The sequence below is a fragment of the Varroa destructor genome, unplaced genomic scaffold, assembly GCF_002443255.2.
Source record: "Varroa destructor unplaced genomic scaffold, Vdes_3.0 BEIS01000001.1, whole genome shotgun sequence".
NCBI classification, from domain to species: Eukaryota; Metazoa; Arthropoda; class Arachnida; order Mesostigmata; family Varroidae; genus Varroa; species Varroa destructor.
The window spans coordinates 2,081,633-2,096,418 of NW_019211454.1; the positions used below are offsets into that span (position 1 = coordinate 2,081,633).

The following is a 14,786-nucleotide window of genomic DNA, read 5'->3' on the forward strand; positions in this document are numbered from 1 at the left end:
TGTAAGTTTTATGTCAAACGATTTAATATGGTATCGCTTTGCATCCTCGATCCTGGTGCCTTTAGAGAAACGACTGCGTTTTTTTGAGCGAACATCAGGCCCATCAGAACGGCTTCGATGTGTCACATTGAGACAAAGGCGTCTTGCCTCGGGCGCTGGTTTTCGTTGCAGTGTGGTTATAAGACGCTTATAATAGAGCGTCTGTAGTATCTTGTCCTCTACTAGGACAATTCGACCTCAATATGGCCTAATGCCTGCCGCACCGGTTCGGGAACTTTTAGGAGTAAAAGAAGGACGGAGCAACTCCTCTTGGGGTTCCCGCGTGTTGTTTATGTTGGGTATACGATAGACGCGTACTAAAAACCTGACGTCCATATGGTTACCAAGATATCGTCCCTGATAAATAAGTTGCCGCACAATGCTTTACCACTAGTCAGCCACTATTCAGAATAAACATATGTTCTATTATAAGTTATCGTTTGTCTGTTTATTTTATCGTTCAGTATATTTACAGCATTGTTGGTATCTAGAATTTATTGACCCCTCATCACCAGCTATAGAACGACATGACTTTTACACCTGTGTAGATATCGACAGACAACCAAATGTTCTTTAGAATGATGGAATTCTCTACCAGAAGCAGACTAGGTTTTGGGTTAACAGTTCATTTCACAAAACAATAATTTGACTGATTATAAATAAACGTACTATAATAACAATTGTGTGCCTTTTATTTATGTTTATATTGTTATTAAAATTTTTCAAAATTTAAGTCAAAATAGATTTGTCGTTCTTGCTTCTGTGTCCAACGTATCAACACGCCACTTTTTAACAGTAGTCGCAAATCATATGTAATAGTTATGTTTATTTTCATATATATACACGTTTGTACACTTAAGTAGTATTTTTTTTTTCGCACCTTTGGCGTTTCCATGGGCTCTTTCCATGTTTTCGAGAAACGGCCAAGGTTTTGTGACGGATTTATTTTCATACATCGTAATAGCAGTAATAATAACATTACTGAGTATACAACACCGCATTAGTAGGAGTCTCGCATGCTCAAGTCACAAACGTAGACATCGTGTGAGGAAAAAAATCAGAAAATCAGAACGATATCGTACGGCCTAGATTAGCCTGAAACAAGCCAGGCAAAAATCAATAACGTATATGTAGATCACTCTGCTTGCGAAGTTTTCAATTGAGATATAAAGTTAGGTTAGAAATTGAAAGAGGCATGACGAAAAGGTGGCACCGGAGATGCAGTAGGCAATCGTATGAGCTAGTAGACATCGAGAGTCTAAAGAATATTACTAATATGAGATTAAAAATGATCATTATATCAGTAATGAATATAGAGTATATATGGAGGATAGTTGGATAAATCGTGAAGATTTCGAAAAAGTTGCTGAGTAATCTTCATTATTTGTTATTATTACAGTTATATTAAGATTTGTGTCAATCGTGTATTGCATACAATGATGATATGCGAAAACATCTACCATAGCTATATATGGGGTGTCATCTAATTAACAAAGAATACGAGCGCCGCCGACCAAAAATCGCAGCGCGTCCGATTTTTTGGCCTTTAAAAACGTTCAACAACTAATAACTAATCGATCGTTTATCGTCTAAGCGACAACGAAAGGACTGCATCTATACGATGAAATCACAAACGAACGACGCATACGCGGAAATGCTTCTAATTCTAGTCCTACTGATTGTGGTCAGGTAGGCGAGGCAGCTACAATCAATTACGCTGAAATCAGCTAAACACTTCAAGTAACTGGGTGCACGCTATGAGTCAATCGTCGGCAAAATGAGAAAACTAATTTCAAAAACAACTCGTTAGCACTGCTATTGGTCAATGTTTTCCTTCCTTGCTCCTATATCTAGGCTATATATTAGAATATAGAAAAGGTTCAGTTAGTTGATCCTAGGCGAAGTTGTACAGGAAAGCAAAATAGCGACTGGGTAAAAAATTTCTCGTCGATTTGATGTAGCTTTTTTTTTCCAATTGCTCTACGTTGGAAGTAGGCGCATTCGGCAAAATGGTGAGATACTGCTATTTGTTGTCTTCACTCAACGCTATTCAATTTAAAGGGGCCGTCAAAGTTACCTTCCGCTTCTTCTTCGAGCCTGTTCATTTGCTGCTCTTCTAATTTACGTGTGAGACAATACTGATAGTAAAATATAATTACAGTTATAATATTAAAATACATATAACAGTCTACACATTGTTTTTTTTTTAAACATATCGGTTAGTTATTAGCAGTAATATGTCGTCGTTACTTATATCAGCAGTACATACGTTCATTGTTATTTTCAGCAAATATATGACTAGTAGGAGTAGTAGCAGCGGTAGCAATCGAAAATATTGTCTCTTTTCCCTCGTGTTTCGTCAGCGCACGTGTTTCTGTTACCAGCCACTTTGGTTCTTTTCCTTTCCGTTATTCTTCGTTCTGCCCATTTACACTCGATGGCTTAATGTATGCACGTGCCTCGGTTAACAAGCGATTCCATGAACGCGATCTCTATCGGCACTGACCAACTATTTGAGCTGGATCATGTTGTTTGTTATTTGGTCGAAGCTAAGAACTAAACACATTGTGTAGATTGTCAACAGCCATCGCTAGACTTCGCTTTGCGTCCCAGTTACTATAAATGTTTTTTTCCAAATTTATTGATTTCGTCTACGACAAGAAGACGCAGGTGAGGAACGATTCGGCTACGGAAAAACACATATATAGCTACCGAACAAAGGTGCTAACAAGTTTGTGACGGTAATCGATAGTGGCTTTTGCTCTAGTTATTTCGAGGAGTTCGATGATTTCGCGAGGTCACCTCACGGCGGCGTTTCTCTTAAGGAGCGAACATAAGCGAGGTGTAGCAACATCCTTCGGTAAAAAATATATATATACATGTGCATTCATTTATATCTGCATATCTATACTATGCTGTCGCAGTGTATAGGTACTAATACGGAGGCGGGAGAGGCGCTAGTCAATACATGTGTATATAACAAAAAAATTCGTAATATCATCAGCTTTTCCGGTTGAAGTCGACAATGCAACTGATACACTAGAACGATATAAAGATACTCCCACCTACAGCGCAATTGGCACACGTACGTTCTATGCCATACGGCAGCCGCAGTACTACTTTCGGATAGTCGTTATCCTCGAACATACTTTTCGCTCATCGCGGCCAGTATTGACGCTTCGCATCGACACACACATGCACGCCACCAGTATACGAAATATTATAGCAGAGTTTGTATGAAATGCCCTTCTAGAAATCTAGTAGCAGCTAGAAACTTACTGCTCTTTCATGTCGTAACGGAACCCCATCAATCAAGACCCCCATTAAGAGGATTTTCTATTGTTTGTTACCTGCCATCGCTTATGGTTGATCTTTGATTGTTCCATCTGCACCGATTTACCTGCTTACTCTTTTATGACAATGGAACTAAACTAATCAAATAAGATTAAACCCCAAGCGTTCAAAAGAATAATTTTCCACCTTCCAGCAAACCTGTGAAGTACACGAAACAGGCAACGTATGACAAAAATGTCTTAGGGAAATTCAACTGCAATAACGCGCTCAAAAGAGAGTCACTTACCGGCATAATGGCATTTCAACCAAAAGCACCAATGCTGTGCTTTCCTACCTTTAGTTCTGCCGTCCACGACAGGCGACCGTATTTCCAAGCAAAAATCGTTTATACAAGGTTCTTTTTCGATCAGGCTGATTCCCTAATACAAATGGATAGATTCCAAATAGATAGTAAGTATCTTTGGTCTGTCATTTCTGCCGACAGTACAAGAGAGTGCGACAGTTACGACAAGGTTAAGGAAGCACTCATTGCAGCCGCACGCATGCTCATGGTAAATGGAACCGAAACAATCCTCCCTTTTATTTACGTACCTCCATACACTTTGTCTGAATTCTACTGCAAGGCCAGCACCAGTGTCAAGGGTAATAGAAGCTACGTTATACATCTTTTACAAAAGATATGGAGCGTTCCATTCAAGATTGGGCACGATGCAATGTTGCCTGTGAAAGAGCTGCCATTAGCGTCGGCTTTGACTACTGCTACAGCTAAAATCATCCCTTGGAATATACAGGATTTTTCAAAATTTGACCACAGTTACCTTGAAAGGATTAGCAAACCCTTCGTTGAAATTCTATTTCGACGGGGTCAGAGAAAAACTATCATAGACGTACTGGGCCCACGTTATTACATCGCCAGAAGACATTTTCCGCGCTTATATATCGCACTATAATGTTTTCCCTCATCAAACTACTTAAAGCCAGATCAGTTTCTCTCCATCAAGGTGTACGTGTATGACCTTTTACGAAGTTTTCCGGGGGTTCGTAAAAGATGACTAAACATTACTTTTAAGCACTGAAATAAAAACTCGCGTAATGAACGTATTTGCCTCGCACTTATCGCATTCACCTATAAATTGTTTGATGCCCTATAACAAAGACAGCAGGATTGGAACAAGATTCTTGGATCGCTTATTTTAAATGCGGTCAAATTATTCAGTATAGTTCACCACCAGTTTGTCTGATGATTCAACAGAAGCTCGAGAAGTAGCAGCTCTATGAACTTCAACACGGAATCCCCACAAGTTCCTAGAGGACTCATCAAAGCGTGCCTAATGAAGAGCCACACGCTGCCACTTCTACGAAACGGACGAAATTTACGGCATACTGGCTTATCTTTGTTGATTCTATTAGTTCAGCATTAGCTACATTATGTGCATTCGATCTCATAGTATCTATAAGTGCGATATTTAACGCTGTTGCTGCGGTTCTCCACAGCCGCGCTACTCCTGTCAGGACTAACAACTCCCACATGACCTTTCCTTCACACATCGACTAGTGTTTACGTCTACTTCTGGCTAACCCAACACGATTATAATAACAATCTGTCTGATCCCTCTACCCAGCGCTGGCCCTGGTTGTCTGCTATTTGTGTTCGCGTTTCTGTCTACTATGGTATTGCATGACTTTGCTACCTCGTCAATTTTGCTTGCCAACATTTTAATAAAAAGGTCACATCCCGTCAAAGGACGTACCTTGATTGTAGAAGTGTTCTTTGTGCAGCAGCTTAGGTTCGTGCATAGTAGCTCACTCTTGCCTCGACCTGCTTAGCCTTCCAAGCAATTATAGCTTTGTTCATTCGTTTTTGAGACAATGCAACATTGTTCATTGATGTCTCTTTTGCCCCCAATAGCGGCTTCTATCTGTTATTCTTCTCATGCAGGTTCTGTAGGTTTTGTTCGAACTTGTTCACGTCGACTCTAGTTTCTGATCTTTAGTCCAGATTCTTCTTATGTCCCGCTCCAACGGTCAATTAATTTTGTCTGAGATCTGTCTGATCTATGGTATCTACGAGAGATAGGTGCGTCTAGTACCTACTATACACCAATACCTACTAGATCGCTGTCTATTGCCGTCCAGCCAAGTCTTTTCAGCGACTCACATACAAGCCTTCGTAGTTTAAGGGTGGCGAGAGCATTTGGCACAACGAGTTGTTCCTAATGGTTCATTGTTCGACGCAGTAGTGCCTGTGTTTTCGTAAGGTATCGTCTACCCAAGTGACTTCAGATCTCTGTTTCTCTGTCTTTTTGCGTCGCTTCTCACGTAGATTTTTATTCGGCCGCAAAGTTAACATAGACCTTCACGACATCGCTTCCCCTCTGTCCGGTCCCCATTGGCGTCGTCGTCGTCGTCGTCGTCGTCCTGTTCGTAGTTATGCCACTTGGTTTTGTTCCGTTACTTGTTTCCGTGTCATGTCCGCAAGGGATAGATTCTTCACCGCTTTGGGTGTCCAACGTAGTCATGCTCGTAGAGTCATTTACACCGCGCAAAACCGCCGTTTTCTCAACCTCGAGGCAATTTGTAATTCTGCAATGAAATCAGATCAATGTGCAAAAAGATTATGTGAGCATATGGAGCTTTAGCAAAATAAGGAGTGCCGACGATCTGAAGGAAGCAAGTTTTTCGAAAGTTCTATATTATATCAATGTGTATTATCATGGTAAAATATCTACCGTTCGGTATAGAATACAGATTTATTTATATGCGTACTCTGTAGTAAGAAGCATGCGCTGGCAAGTTTGCACGGGAGCTTATATTCGGGGAGTTTATATATTGCACGGGAGTTTATATATACATATATACATATACGGGGGAGTGACATAAATATAACAAATTTATCAAAGTGATTCTAACAACGATTGCCTATCTAAAAATGAACGTTTATTTAGCTTTTCGATTCTAATCTATCAATCCTGTATCGCCTAAAAAGAAATCACCTTATTTTTTGCCAGAGATAGGACCATAATTATAAATAATTTCTAAGTGAAAAGTCACTAAGGGGGATATACTTAGGGAACATGCATGCATCGCTGAAACTGCCAAAGCTCAGCAGAGTGGTCCGACGATGTCATTGTCATGAATCGAAGGATTATGACCTCAACAGAAGTTCGCAAAAATTAACTTATGCGAAACAACTCGACCTTGATCTTCTTCCCGCTCCACTGAAGAAACACACGCGCCACAAGTTAGAAATTCAAATTGAATCGTTCGCAAGATCTAGACAATTTAACTGTGCAAATACTACCGTAAAGTTAGTATGAATAAGTATTTAAAATGAAATTGATGAACACATATCGGTAATGTATCGAGGTTTTAGCTTGACTAGTCATATTCACGCACAGCATCGAATACTTGGATCCTGTTTCCGTTGTCGCCGAACTGAGTTGTACGTACTCCCTATCGTACCTCAGCCAATGCGGAGCGACAATGAACGGGTTGTTGTTCAAAATTTACTGAAAGAAGCCTGTGTTTTTTGCTTTCAATCACAAATGAGCGACTTTTTCTGATTATTAATCAAAAAGTTTCCTTACGAGTTAGGTACACTTTCCGACGGTGGAGTTGTGGCTAACGAATCACAAGATCGTGCAGTATCTCCAAGACAGGAACGAAGCACAGAACCGACTGGTCCACTTCCGCTACCTCCGGTATGAGACGAAGCTCGTGAGCGATACGACGGCGGTCTTGAGTCGTCACCAAGAAGGTGGCACAACTGAGGCCTATGTAGGAAAGTCGACAACACGTTAATCATAAAAAAACACGGAGAAACAAAATCAACCAAAAGAGTTGAAAGATACATTACAGTAAGATTATAATAGGCTGTATTTATTTATCCGTGATAGTGAGTACCGGGCTCGTCTTCTAATCTGAGGAACATGTTGTGGTCGGGTTCGAATCCGAGTAGAGACACAGTTCGTTCTGTGGCGTGAGCCAGTCGTTTGATGGAATGCCTAATGGCGGTACCGGACTACAAAACTCGAAATATACATTACCTTCACTAATGTAATATATCAATGAATGCACGCTGTTTTATAGCCAAGATCAAAGATCAGTCTACAAAAATAGGAAACGAATAGTCCTGATAATCGGATAAAGTTCGTTGGTAAACTGTTACCTACAAACTAGCATATATATGTCGCAAAACTTCATTCATCTGTTCTGTTAGATTAGCGTTTAATGACGCGTGAGCACTTGTTACGGTGATACCTGTTGCTTCATTCTAACACAGTACTTTCATAATGTAAGTTCAGATAACTTCAAAGTTCCCCTTAGGCACAATGAGCGTTTTCCAACGACTTCCCTAAAGTGCAGTATTTTGTTTAATAAAGTATCCCCTACGACTGGAGCCATAGCTACAAAAGATTAAAAATAGACAAGCCAATCCGACTCTACAACGCAATGCAGACGGCAGCCGAACGGCCGTCGGCCAAGCAGTAATCGGAAAATGTAATAAAACTAATTTCGGTAACGTCGCGAAGTTACCTGAGCTAATTTAGTTTGGCAAATACAGGTAGATTATGAAACAACTATGAAGCTCTAATAATTCTCAATAGTACGGTCCCTAATTTTATCTGTGTGATTTTACTGTGACACAATAGCAAACATATGTAAATTCATATGTCCGCTTCTTAGCGCATTAGGGGCTGTATTTGTGTACATGGTTAAAAAAGCAACGGCGCGCAACCTTCATACATCGTCATATCCTCAGAATAAAACGTAATAAACGTAATAAAATATCCTCAGAAAATTTGAAATATGACTAAATGATTCAGTTCAAGTTCCTTGAAGCTTCGTCAATAAATTCTCATCTGCACCGATTTACAAGTGTAAAAACATAATTTTTTTTTTTAATGTGACAACTAGCAAAACAAACGTGTACAATAAAGATACTTGTTATATAAATCCGGACCGATAAAAATTATAATTATATGCTGACTTTTTTTTATTTATTTCGACACAATTTGCATTTCTATCTTCGATTAACTCAGTACAACAATAAAAAAGATGAATTTCGACGCGAAGATTAATCTAATTAATGGGTGGGGTCACCCCTCCATAATAATCGCTGATACTGTCATCATCGCTAGATCTAATAGAAATATAGTTGATAGTTATACGAAAAGCTCGCTCATTAATCATCATTTGTCACGCCGTCACACCTTTGGGCTGTGACCTGTTTTTGACAGACACGTCGGAAAAAAATACTAAAATAATTTTCTGTGATTTCTCTCGGTAAGCATCAACGACTGACTAAAGACATTGCTTTCTAATACACCGGCCTTCAAAAACACGTTAATATTCTAATACACGTCAAACACAAATGCAACAACGACGCCCCGTATAGATTGTTCTTCTCCTGTTGCAGTAGCCAGAATTTTTGGGCCTTTGGATCCCCTCTCCCCCGCTCGTCTGTGTCTTCGATTTCTTGAGTGACTAAAGATGACGCTGCTAGTAACTAATCCTAATGCTAATTCATCATGGCAATCGGCTCTATCGTTAATCTCAACCCCGATAGTGATGGTCATGAGACAATAGTGAATATTACGTAAGTGGCAACATCGCGTTCTATCGTACAATATGTATACACATAGATGGAGAGATGATCACAGCGAAGTTATTTCGTTTAGGCAATGATCTTATAAAGGCTTGACTTCGTGGAGGTCAGACGACCTTCACCTTGACAATTTTCGTGGTTGCCACGACCAGCCCAGTACAATAGAAGTTATTAGCACGTTGACTACCAAACACAATACATAATCTATGATATAATAATTGACGCCTGCCGTGATTGATGGCTAGAATCAGATACCTTAGATAGGACACATCACTCGAACTCGTTCCCGTGTAAGTATAAACCGCCCAGATCATATATGAAAATATTTTAATAAGACAGTGACAACTCTTGCCAGGGTGCAGAAAGCCAGATGCCATTATGCTGCAGTCAACATGTTCGTCTAACAATCTTAGGACATGGTCTGCGTTTGATTCCAGAGGTAGACACACTTCGATCCTTCAATAAAAATCAGTTCAAGGTATAACAATAAGTATTATATAAAACAATATTTAATACTCTTGCTAATTTCTTAAGGTAGTTTGTAATAAACCTCTTATACTAGCAGGTTCTTGGAGCAGCAACGATAAGTCTTCCCACAGAAACGACACCATAGTGTAAGGAATGGAAACTTTCGACAAAGGGCGGCCACAAACGTCCGCTTGCATGCCGCGTTGAGGCCTCTAACAATACTCAAAGTAGAAGCAGCGAAAAATTCAGACATCGTAATAAAATGTCATCGTAGCAAGTTATCATTACAGAATTGTGCTTCATCTCGTGACTGCGTAAAATTGTAGTAGCCTTTCGAGTTCGCAAACTACCCATTTGTTCAGAAGCACTGACAGATGCATTTTCTAAGTTAGATCATTTTAATGCACTTTAATTCTGTGGTGGTCAGTTTCTCGCCACGCTTCAAATAATTCGAAGTTAGCCAAATGGTTCTACGAGCAATGCAAGGCTCAACTTAGCATCAAAGTCAAGATCAACTAACCACAGCCACATATTGATGACAATAGAGGAACTAGACGCGCGACCTTGATGCGGTCACCGACGCAGTGATTTGCCAGCTGCAGTAGCCACGAGAACAGTTCGAGCAGAAAACCCATCAGATGCAGAAACACCGGCACCAATAATGCTACGAACATCACAGAATACCCAACGATTATGCCCGACCCTGTACTAGCGGCGGCGGCGGCGACGACGACAACAACGTCAACGTCATTAGTACCATACGCAACATCAGAAGCAAGGCCATTGGCAACAACTCGCAATAACTGCATATTTTATTTCTATACAGTTACCACTACAATCACTAGACCTTTGGTGATGCCCGAAAAACCTCCAGGAAAACGAAGTGCCATTAACAGCATCCGGCAGATCGAGGAAAAGCAATCGGCAGTTAGCCGAAACCGAAAGCACAGACAGAGAAGACCCAAGAAAAGAAAAGTAAGGCCGGGCTACGCCGAAAGCGCATTTAACAATGCGCGAGTAGAGTCAAGCCAGCCCAGCCTAGTAGAGCGAAAGGCTGTACTGCCAGAGTCCAATCGCGAAATAACGCAGAGACCCAAGCATCGAATCTGAACTAGGAGAAGACATCTTGCAGCGACGACGTTCGTATAGGGCAGAAATGCTTGTACCGTTTTTTTTTCCGATTTCTTAATACTTATCAGTAAAGATTTTAGGAGTGCTTGAATCCGCGCAATTAACCAGTGCAGATTTTCATTCTGCCATTATGCTAATCCTACGAATCTGAAAGTGATAGCAAGCATGTGTTTGTACATCGTACAACTCAAGAAGCCCACTGTCGACTTACTTAGGACCTAGAAGCGGTACAATTGCGTCATCCTTCTGCTTTGTTCCGAAAGGATAAGTGCAGGTTTCGAGCACTTATTTAGGCGATATGGATAAGCGTGCCAAAAGTGTAGGAAATTACGACAGACCCAAAATTTCATTTTTAGCCTATTGCCGAGAATACGGAATATGGAGCCTCGCAAGAGGTAAAGGTCAATACTGTACACTTTACCAATAGATAAGAACCTAACCAATTTTAGAACAGAATAAAAACAGTGACACGAGTGAACTCAGCTTACAAAAATGGGCGCCAAGCCACAAGCAGGCCATCGAATGGACAAGAACAGGTGTCCACTTGAACAATGCCATCGCTTGCCCCTAGCCTCAACATAGCTAAGTGAGGCGACATTCGTGACCCCTACTTCCTCCTATTTGAGCGCGCAGCGAAAAGTCTGCCTAATAATATTAGAAAAAAAATACCTTAATTGTTTCATTCATTCCGATTTGCTCATAGTTATGATTAAACATTTTGATTGTAATTTCCACCTTGCCACCACTTCTGGCGATATCAGATATTCAACCTATCGTTGTTACCACAAAACAGAAGCTCGGGCTTCCGATATAAACCGTCTTATACTTTGTAAAATACGTGAGATGGAGTAGAAGTGCTCTTCCGAGCTGGAAGAACCGATACTCTGCGGAGGTGAGTAGTATGACAAGATATTCGAAAGAGAAAACTTCTATTACTATATTACGCTGCCATTCTAACTACAAAATAACCCCAAACGTTGCACATGCCGACAAATGTGTCTAAACAATATTTTTGCAAAGCATAAAACCACCTGCAAGCAGGTGTAGCAAGCGTTATTTTTGAAGCATTTTTATGACCAAGGGAGGATTGTACAAGGGGGCAACGAAAAAATTTCAATTAATGAAATTTACTCAGCGACAATTATTATTAATGCATTAGTTGTCGTATGACTCAGATACTGTATATATACACAGTGTAATTCATCGAGCCTAAACGGCACCTGCTCTAGCAAGGTAACGATGACGTTCACTTGATCTTAGCTAGTGTATGCCATGAAAGCGGCAGAATGCAATTTTGAAATCTCTTTTTTCAAGCCATAGGCTATCTTAGTGGCCTAAAAGCATGTGCCACGAAAAACTAGGTTGGGCATAAATGTACTGTGACGCAGCCGACGCAAGTCTGTCAACATATTTACTATGAGGCCCTGCTTTTATTCCGACGTAAAAAAAAGTCTAATAGAGACATTGAGCCTTGTAATTGTTATGAACGACTGCGTCGTTACGAAGATAACGAGCTGTAGAAGTTAAGACTGGGACCAAGCAAAAGACATCATCAGGAGGTGCTCAGGGGCTCTTATCTAACCCACCTGCCTACATGTCTATACTGCAGCAGCGGTTTAATATAATTTACAGTCAGACAATTGTATCCAGTTTGATGCTGCCACCTGATTTGGCAAACACTGCGGCCGTAGCTGGGGCTTCTTTGTCAAATATTGGCATCTTATCGTTCCCGTAGTCCGTATTCCTCTGTCCGTGTCCTACCATCTTCTCCGAATGATTTTACTAATCGCCTGCTAAAAGTAGTCTGACGTCGAATTTTTTGAGGTCACAAACAATTTTCGTGCCGTACACAGGTACCAGTAGCAACATATGCACGTACTACCTCAGATGTTTCACGGTTTCTGCTCTACTTTCCGGTAGCAGGAGATCTTTTGTAACCGATAACACTAATTATATCGAGTCGGTATTAACGAATAATATCAAACTGTGCTGACAGACGATAGGCCGTCTGATGCACATGCTCAAATACGTACTCCCACGCAGCACTGTGGGTTAGGGCTACGTCCGTATTGATTTGATCCAGCGAACAGCGTTTTATAGTTTCGTTACCTTGAATGACTCCGATCGAGCGTCGAGTTCAGGGCAGAACGATAGGTCGGCGGAGGGGAAACAGGGCCGTTTAGTGGAGGACCAGATCCGCCGGAGACACCAATCGGATTAGCTGTAACACCCCCTCGCTGATCGCTACTTCCTGGTGCAGCTAGTGCGCCTGTTGCGTTCGTCACTGTATTCGTTCCTTGATTACTATTGTTCGGCGGGTGCCGATCGAATAGAAGCCTCAGACGATACTCTTGCATCGACGCTTGATAAGAGGGTGGCGGTGGACGATAGTGGAACTCCGGGTACATCATCGCTGAAATGTCAACGCCACAAGATGAGACTAGTTATTAGGTATAAACGAAGGTCGATTTCGTCATTGAAATCTGTCTACATACACCTGTAAATACATGGTGCAGAACAAGCCGCCATAAGCTGATAATTGGAGATGGATTTCAGCGACAGTCATATTTATATACTATTGAACAACAGTGAACAGGGCCTTTTTGTTGAAGTACGTTATCAAGTAGACATATCAACAAGCATCCGGCTGAGTTACGTTAATGACTGTAGGCAATATTATTCGATGCGATAGAATGGTACGTTAACGCGCAATATGATTAAGCAGACACTTACGCTTAATTTAGATAAAAGTAAAATGGCCCTACCATTTTACATTCAGCTGTGTGTCGTTTGTTATTATATCTGTGTACGTGTTGCGTCTTTACTCTGGTAAATCTCCACCCTTGGCCTATAAATTACCTCACTTATCAAAAAAGTAATGATAAACATATATTTTCTGTGCACAAATAAGCCGTTTCGAAATTCAACTTCAATACGCACACAACAACTGACAGAGACAACGCAGACATGCTCATGTTTAAGGGAACGCCTCAATCAAGCTTTATCGCATGCTATAAAATGCTCCTATTCGGCTTCCGAATGATCAGTCTCGCCAAAATAGTAATGATAAAAGCAGGGATGATTGAAGAAAAAACGTCGTGCGACTGTTGTGCCATGCAGTACAACTTTAAACAGGGTCACGTCTATTTTATTCTTTAGCATCTCGTTCGCCAGGTCTGGCTAATAAGTGTCTTTCATTGTTGACTAGCTCGTAATTTTATTATCTAATAGAAATATATATAGTTAGGGGTAATTTACGTAATCTCAACTTCAGCCTCCAAAGCCAATAAAGAGAGCGAGATATTTTTAAATATAGCTAAAGAAGGCTGGATTATTCTACTTCACACTGGTACTTCACAGGCTAACAGAGACATTGGCACACATTATAACTTACTGGCACCCTATGTGATACGTAAAAGTGGCATGTCCTCAAGCGTATGTCGTTCTTCAGCGAGTCTAGTATTCATATTATGTATTTATGTCTCGTAGTATGTACAAATGCTACATTCTATCTCACCATCTAACCACTATTGTCGTTCAAGTGAGCTTGACTTAAGTTTAAGTGTTTTCTGGTGGCTTCCATACGTCAAATGTCCAAATGGAAAGAAAAATACCGATTAGCAGATTACTCCGTCAAAACAAATCTACACAACATGAAACTGCTGAGACGTTTCCTGCAACTACCAGCGAGCTAAAGAGAATCGAGAACGCTATATCATGAAGAAGGACGTGTGATTTATTAAGGACTCCAAAAAATGGTCCGTCCTTTGAGATAGATCAGAAGATCGTAGACTCGCTCCGTTAGAAATTACGTTTCATCACCGACTCAGAAATGCCGAATCTAGGGGCAGTAAACCTGCCAAGTAACCTCGGTTAAATGCTTGAACGAAACAAACATGCCTTTAGTGGGTAAAGCAAGTCAAGAGTTGGACCGTTGAAAACTGAAAAAGGTTAGTTTTTCGCACGGTTCTCATTTTGAAATCTTCGCCAAAAACGTCCTCATGTTTTCAGGCGTGTTGGCATACGGCTTCCCGAATATTAAATAAAAAATCCATTAAATGTTATGATGTGGTTGACGATCTCTTGCAAAGGCACTGGCATGATGCACTTCATGCAGGGAATACTAAAGCAAAAGGAATATGCTAAGGTTATCCAAGGATCGAAGCAGCCTTAGGTACTGGAATGGTTCCCTGACGGTGACTGCGTTTGCGTGCATGATATGCGTCTTGCCATAGAGCTCGGAGTA

General features: G+C 40.7%; 1 protein-coding gene across 4 annotated transcripts in view; it reads right to left on the minus strand.

The window, feature by feature from the left end:
* Window positions 1-460: 460 nt before the first annotated feature.
* The window catches only part of LOC111246405 (uncharacterized), a 108,809-nt gene continuing 94,483 nt past the window's right edge, over window positions 461-14,786 (minus strand). For 2 of the 4 annotated variants that reach the window (XM_022795959.2, XM_022795952.2), the window contains 3 exons: window positions 12,650-12,953; window positions 6,921-7,106; window positions 461-5,916 (listed from right to left, as the gene is read on the minus strand). In XM_022795959.2, the coding sequence (XP_022651694.1) occupies window positions 5,661-5,916; window positions 6,921-7,106; window positions 12,650-12,953 (746 nt within the window). In that variant the 3' untranslated portion in view covers window positions 461-5,660. Of the gene's footprint in view, window positions 5,917-6,398; window positions 6,552-6,920; window positions 7,107-12,649; window positions 12,954-14,786 lie in introns of all 4 variants that reach the window. The other 2 variants (XR_002671663.2, XR_015319289.1) reach the window with 2 other exon arrangements.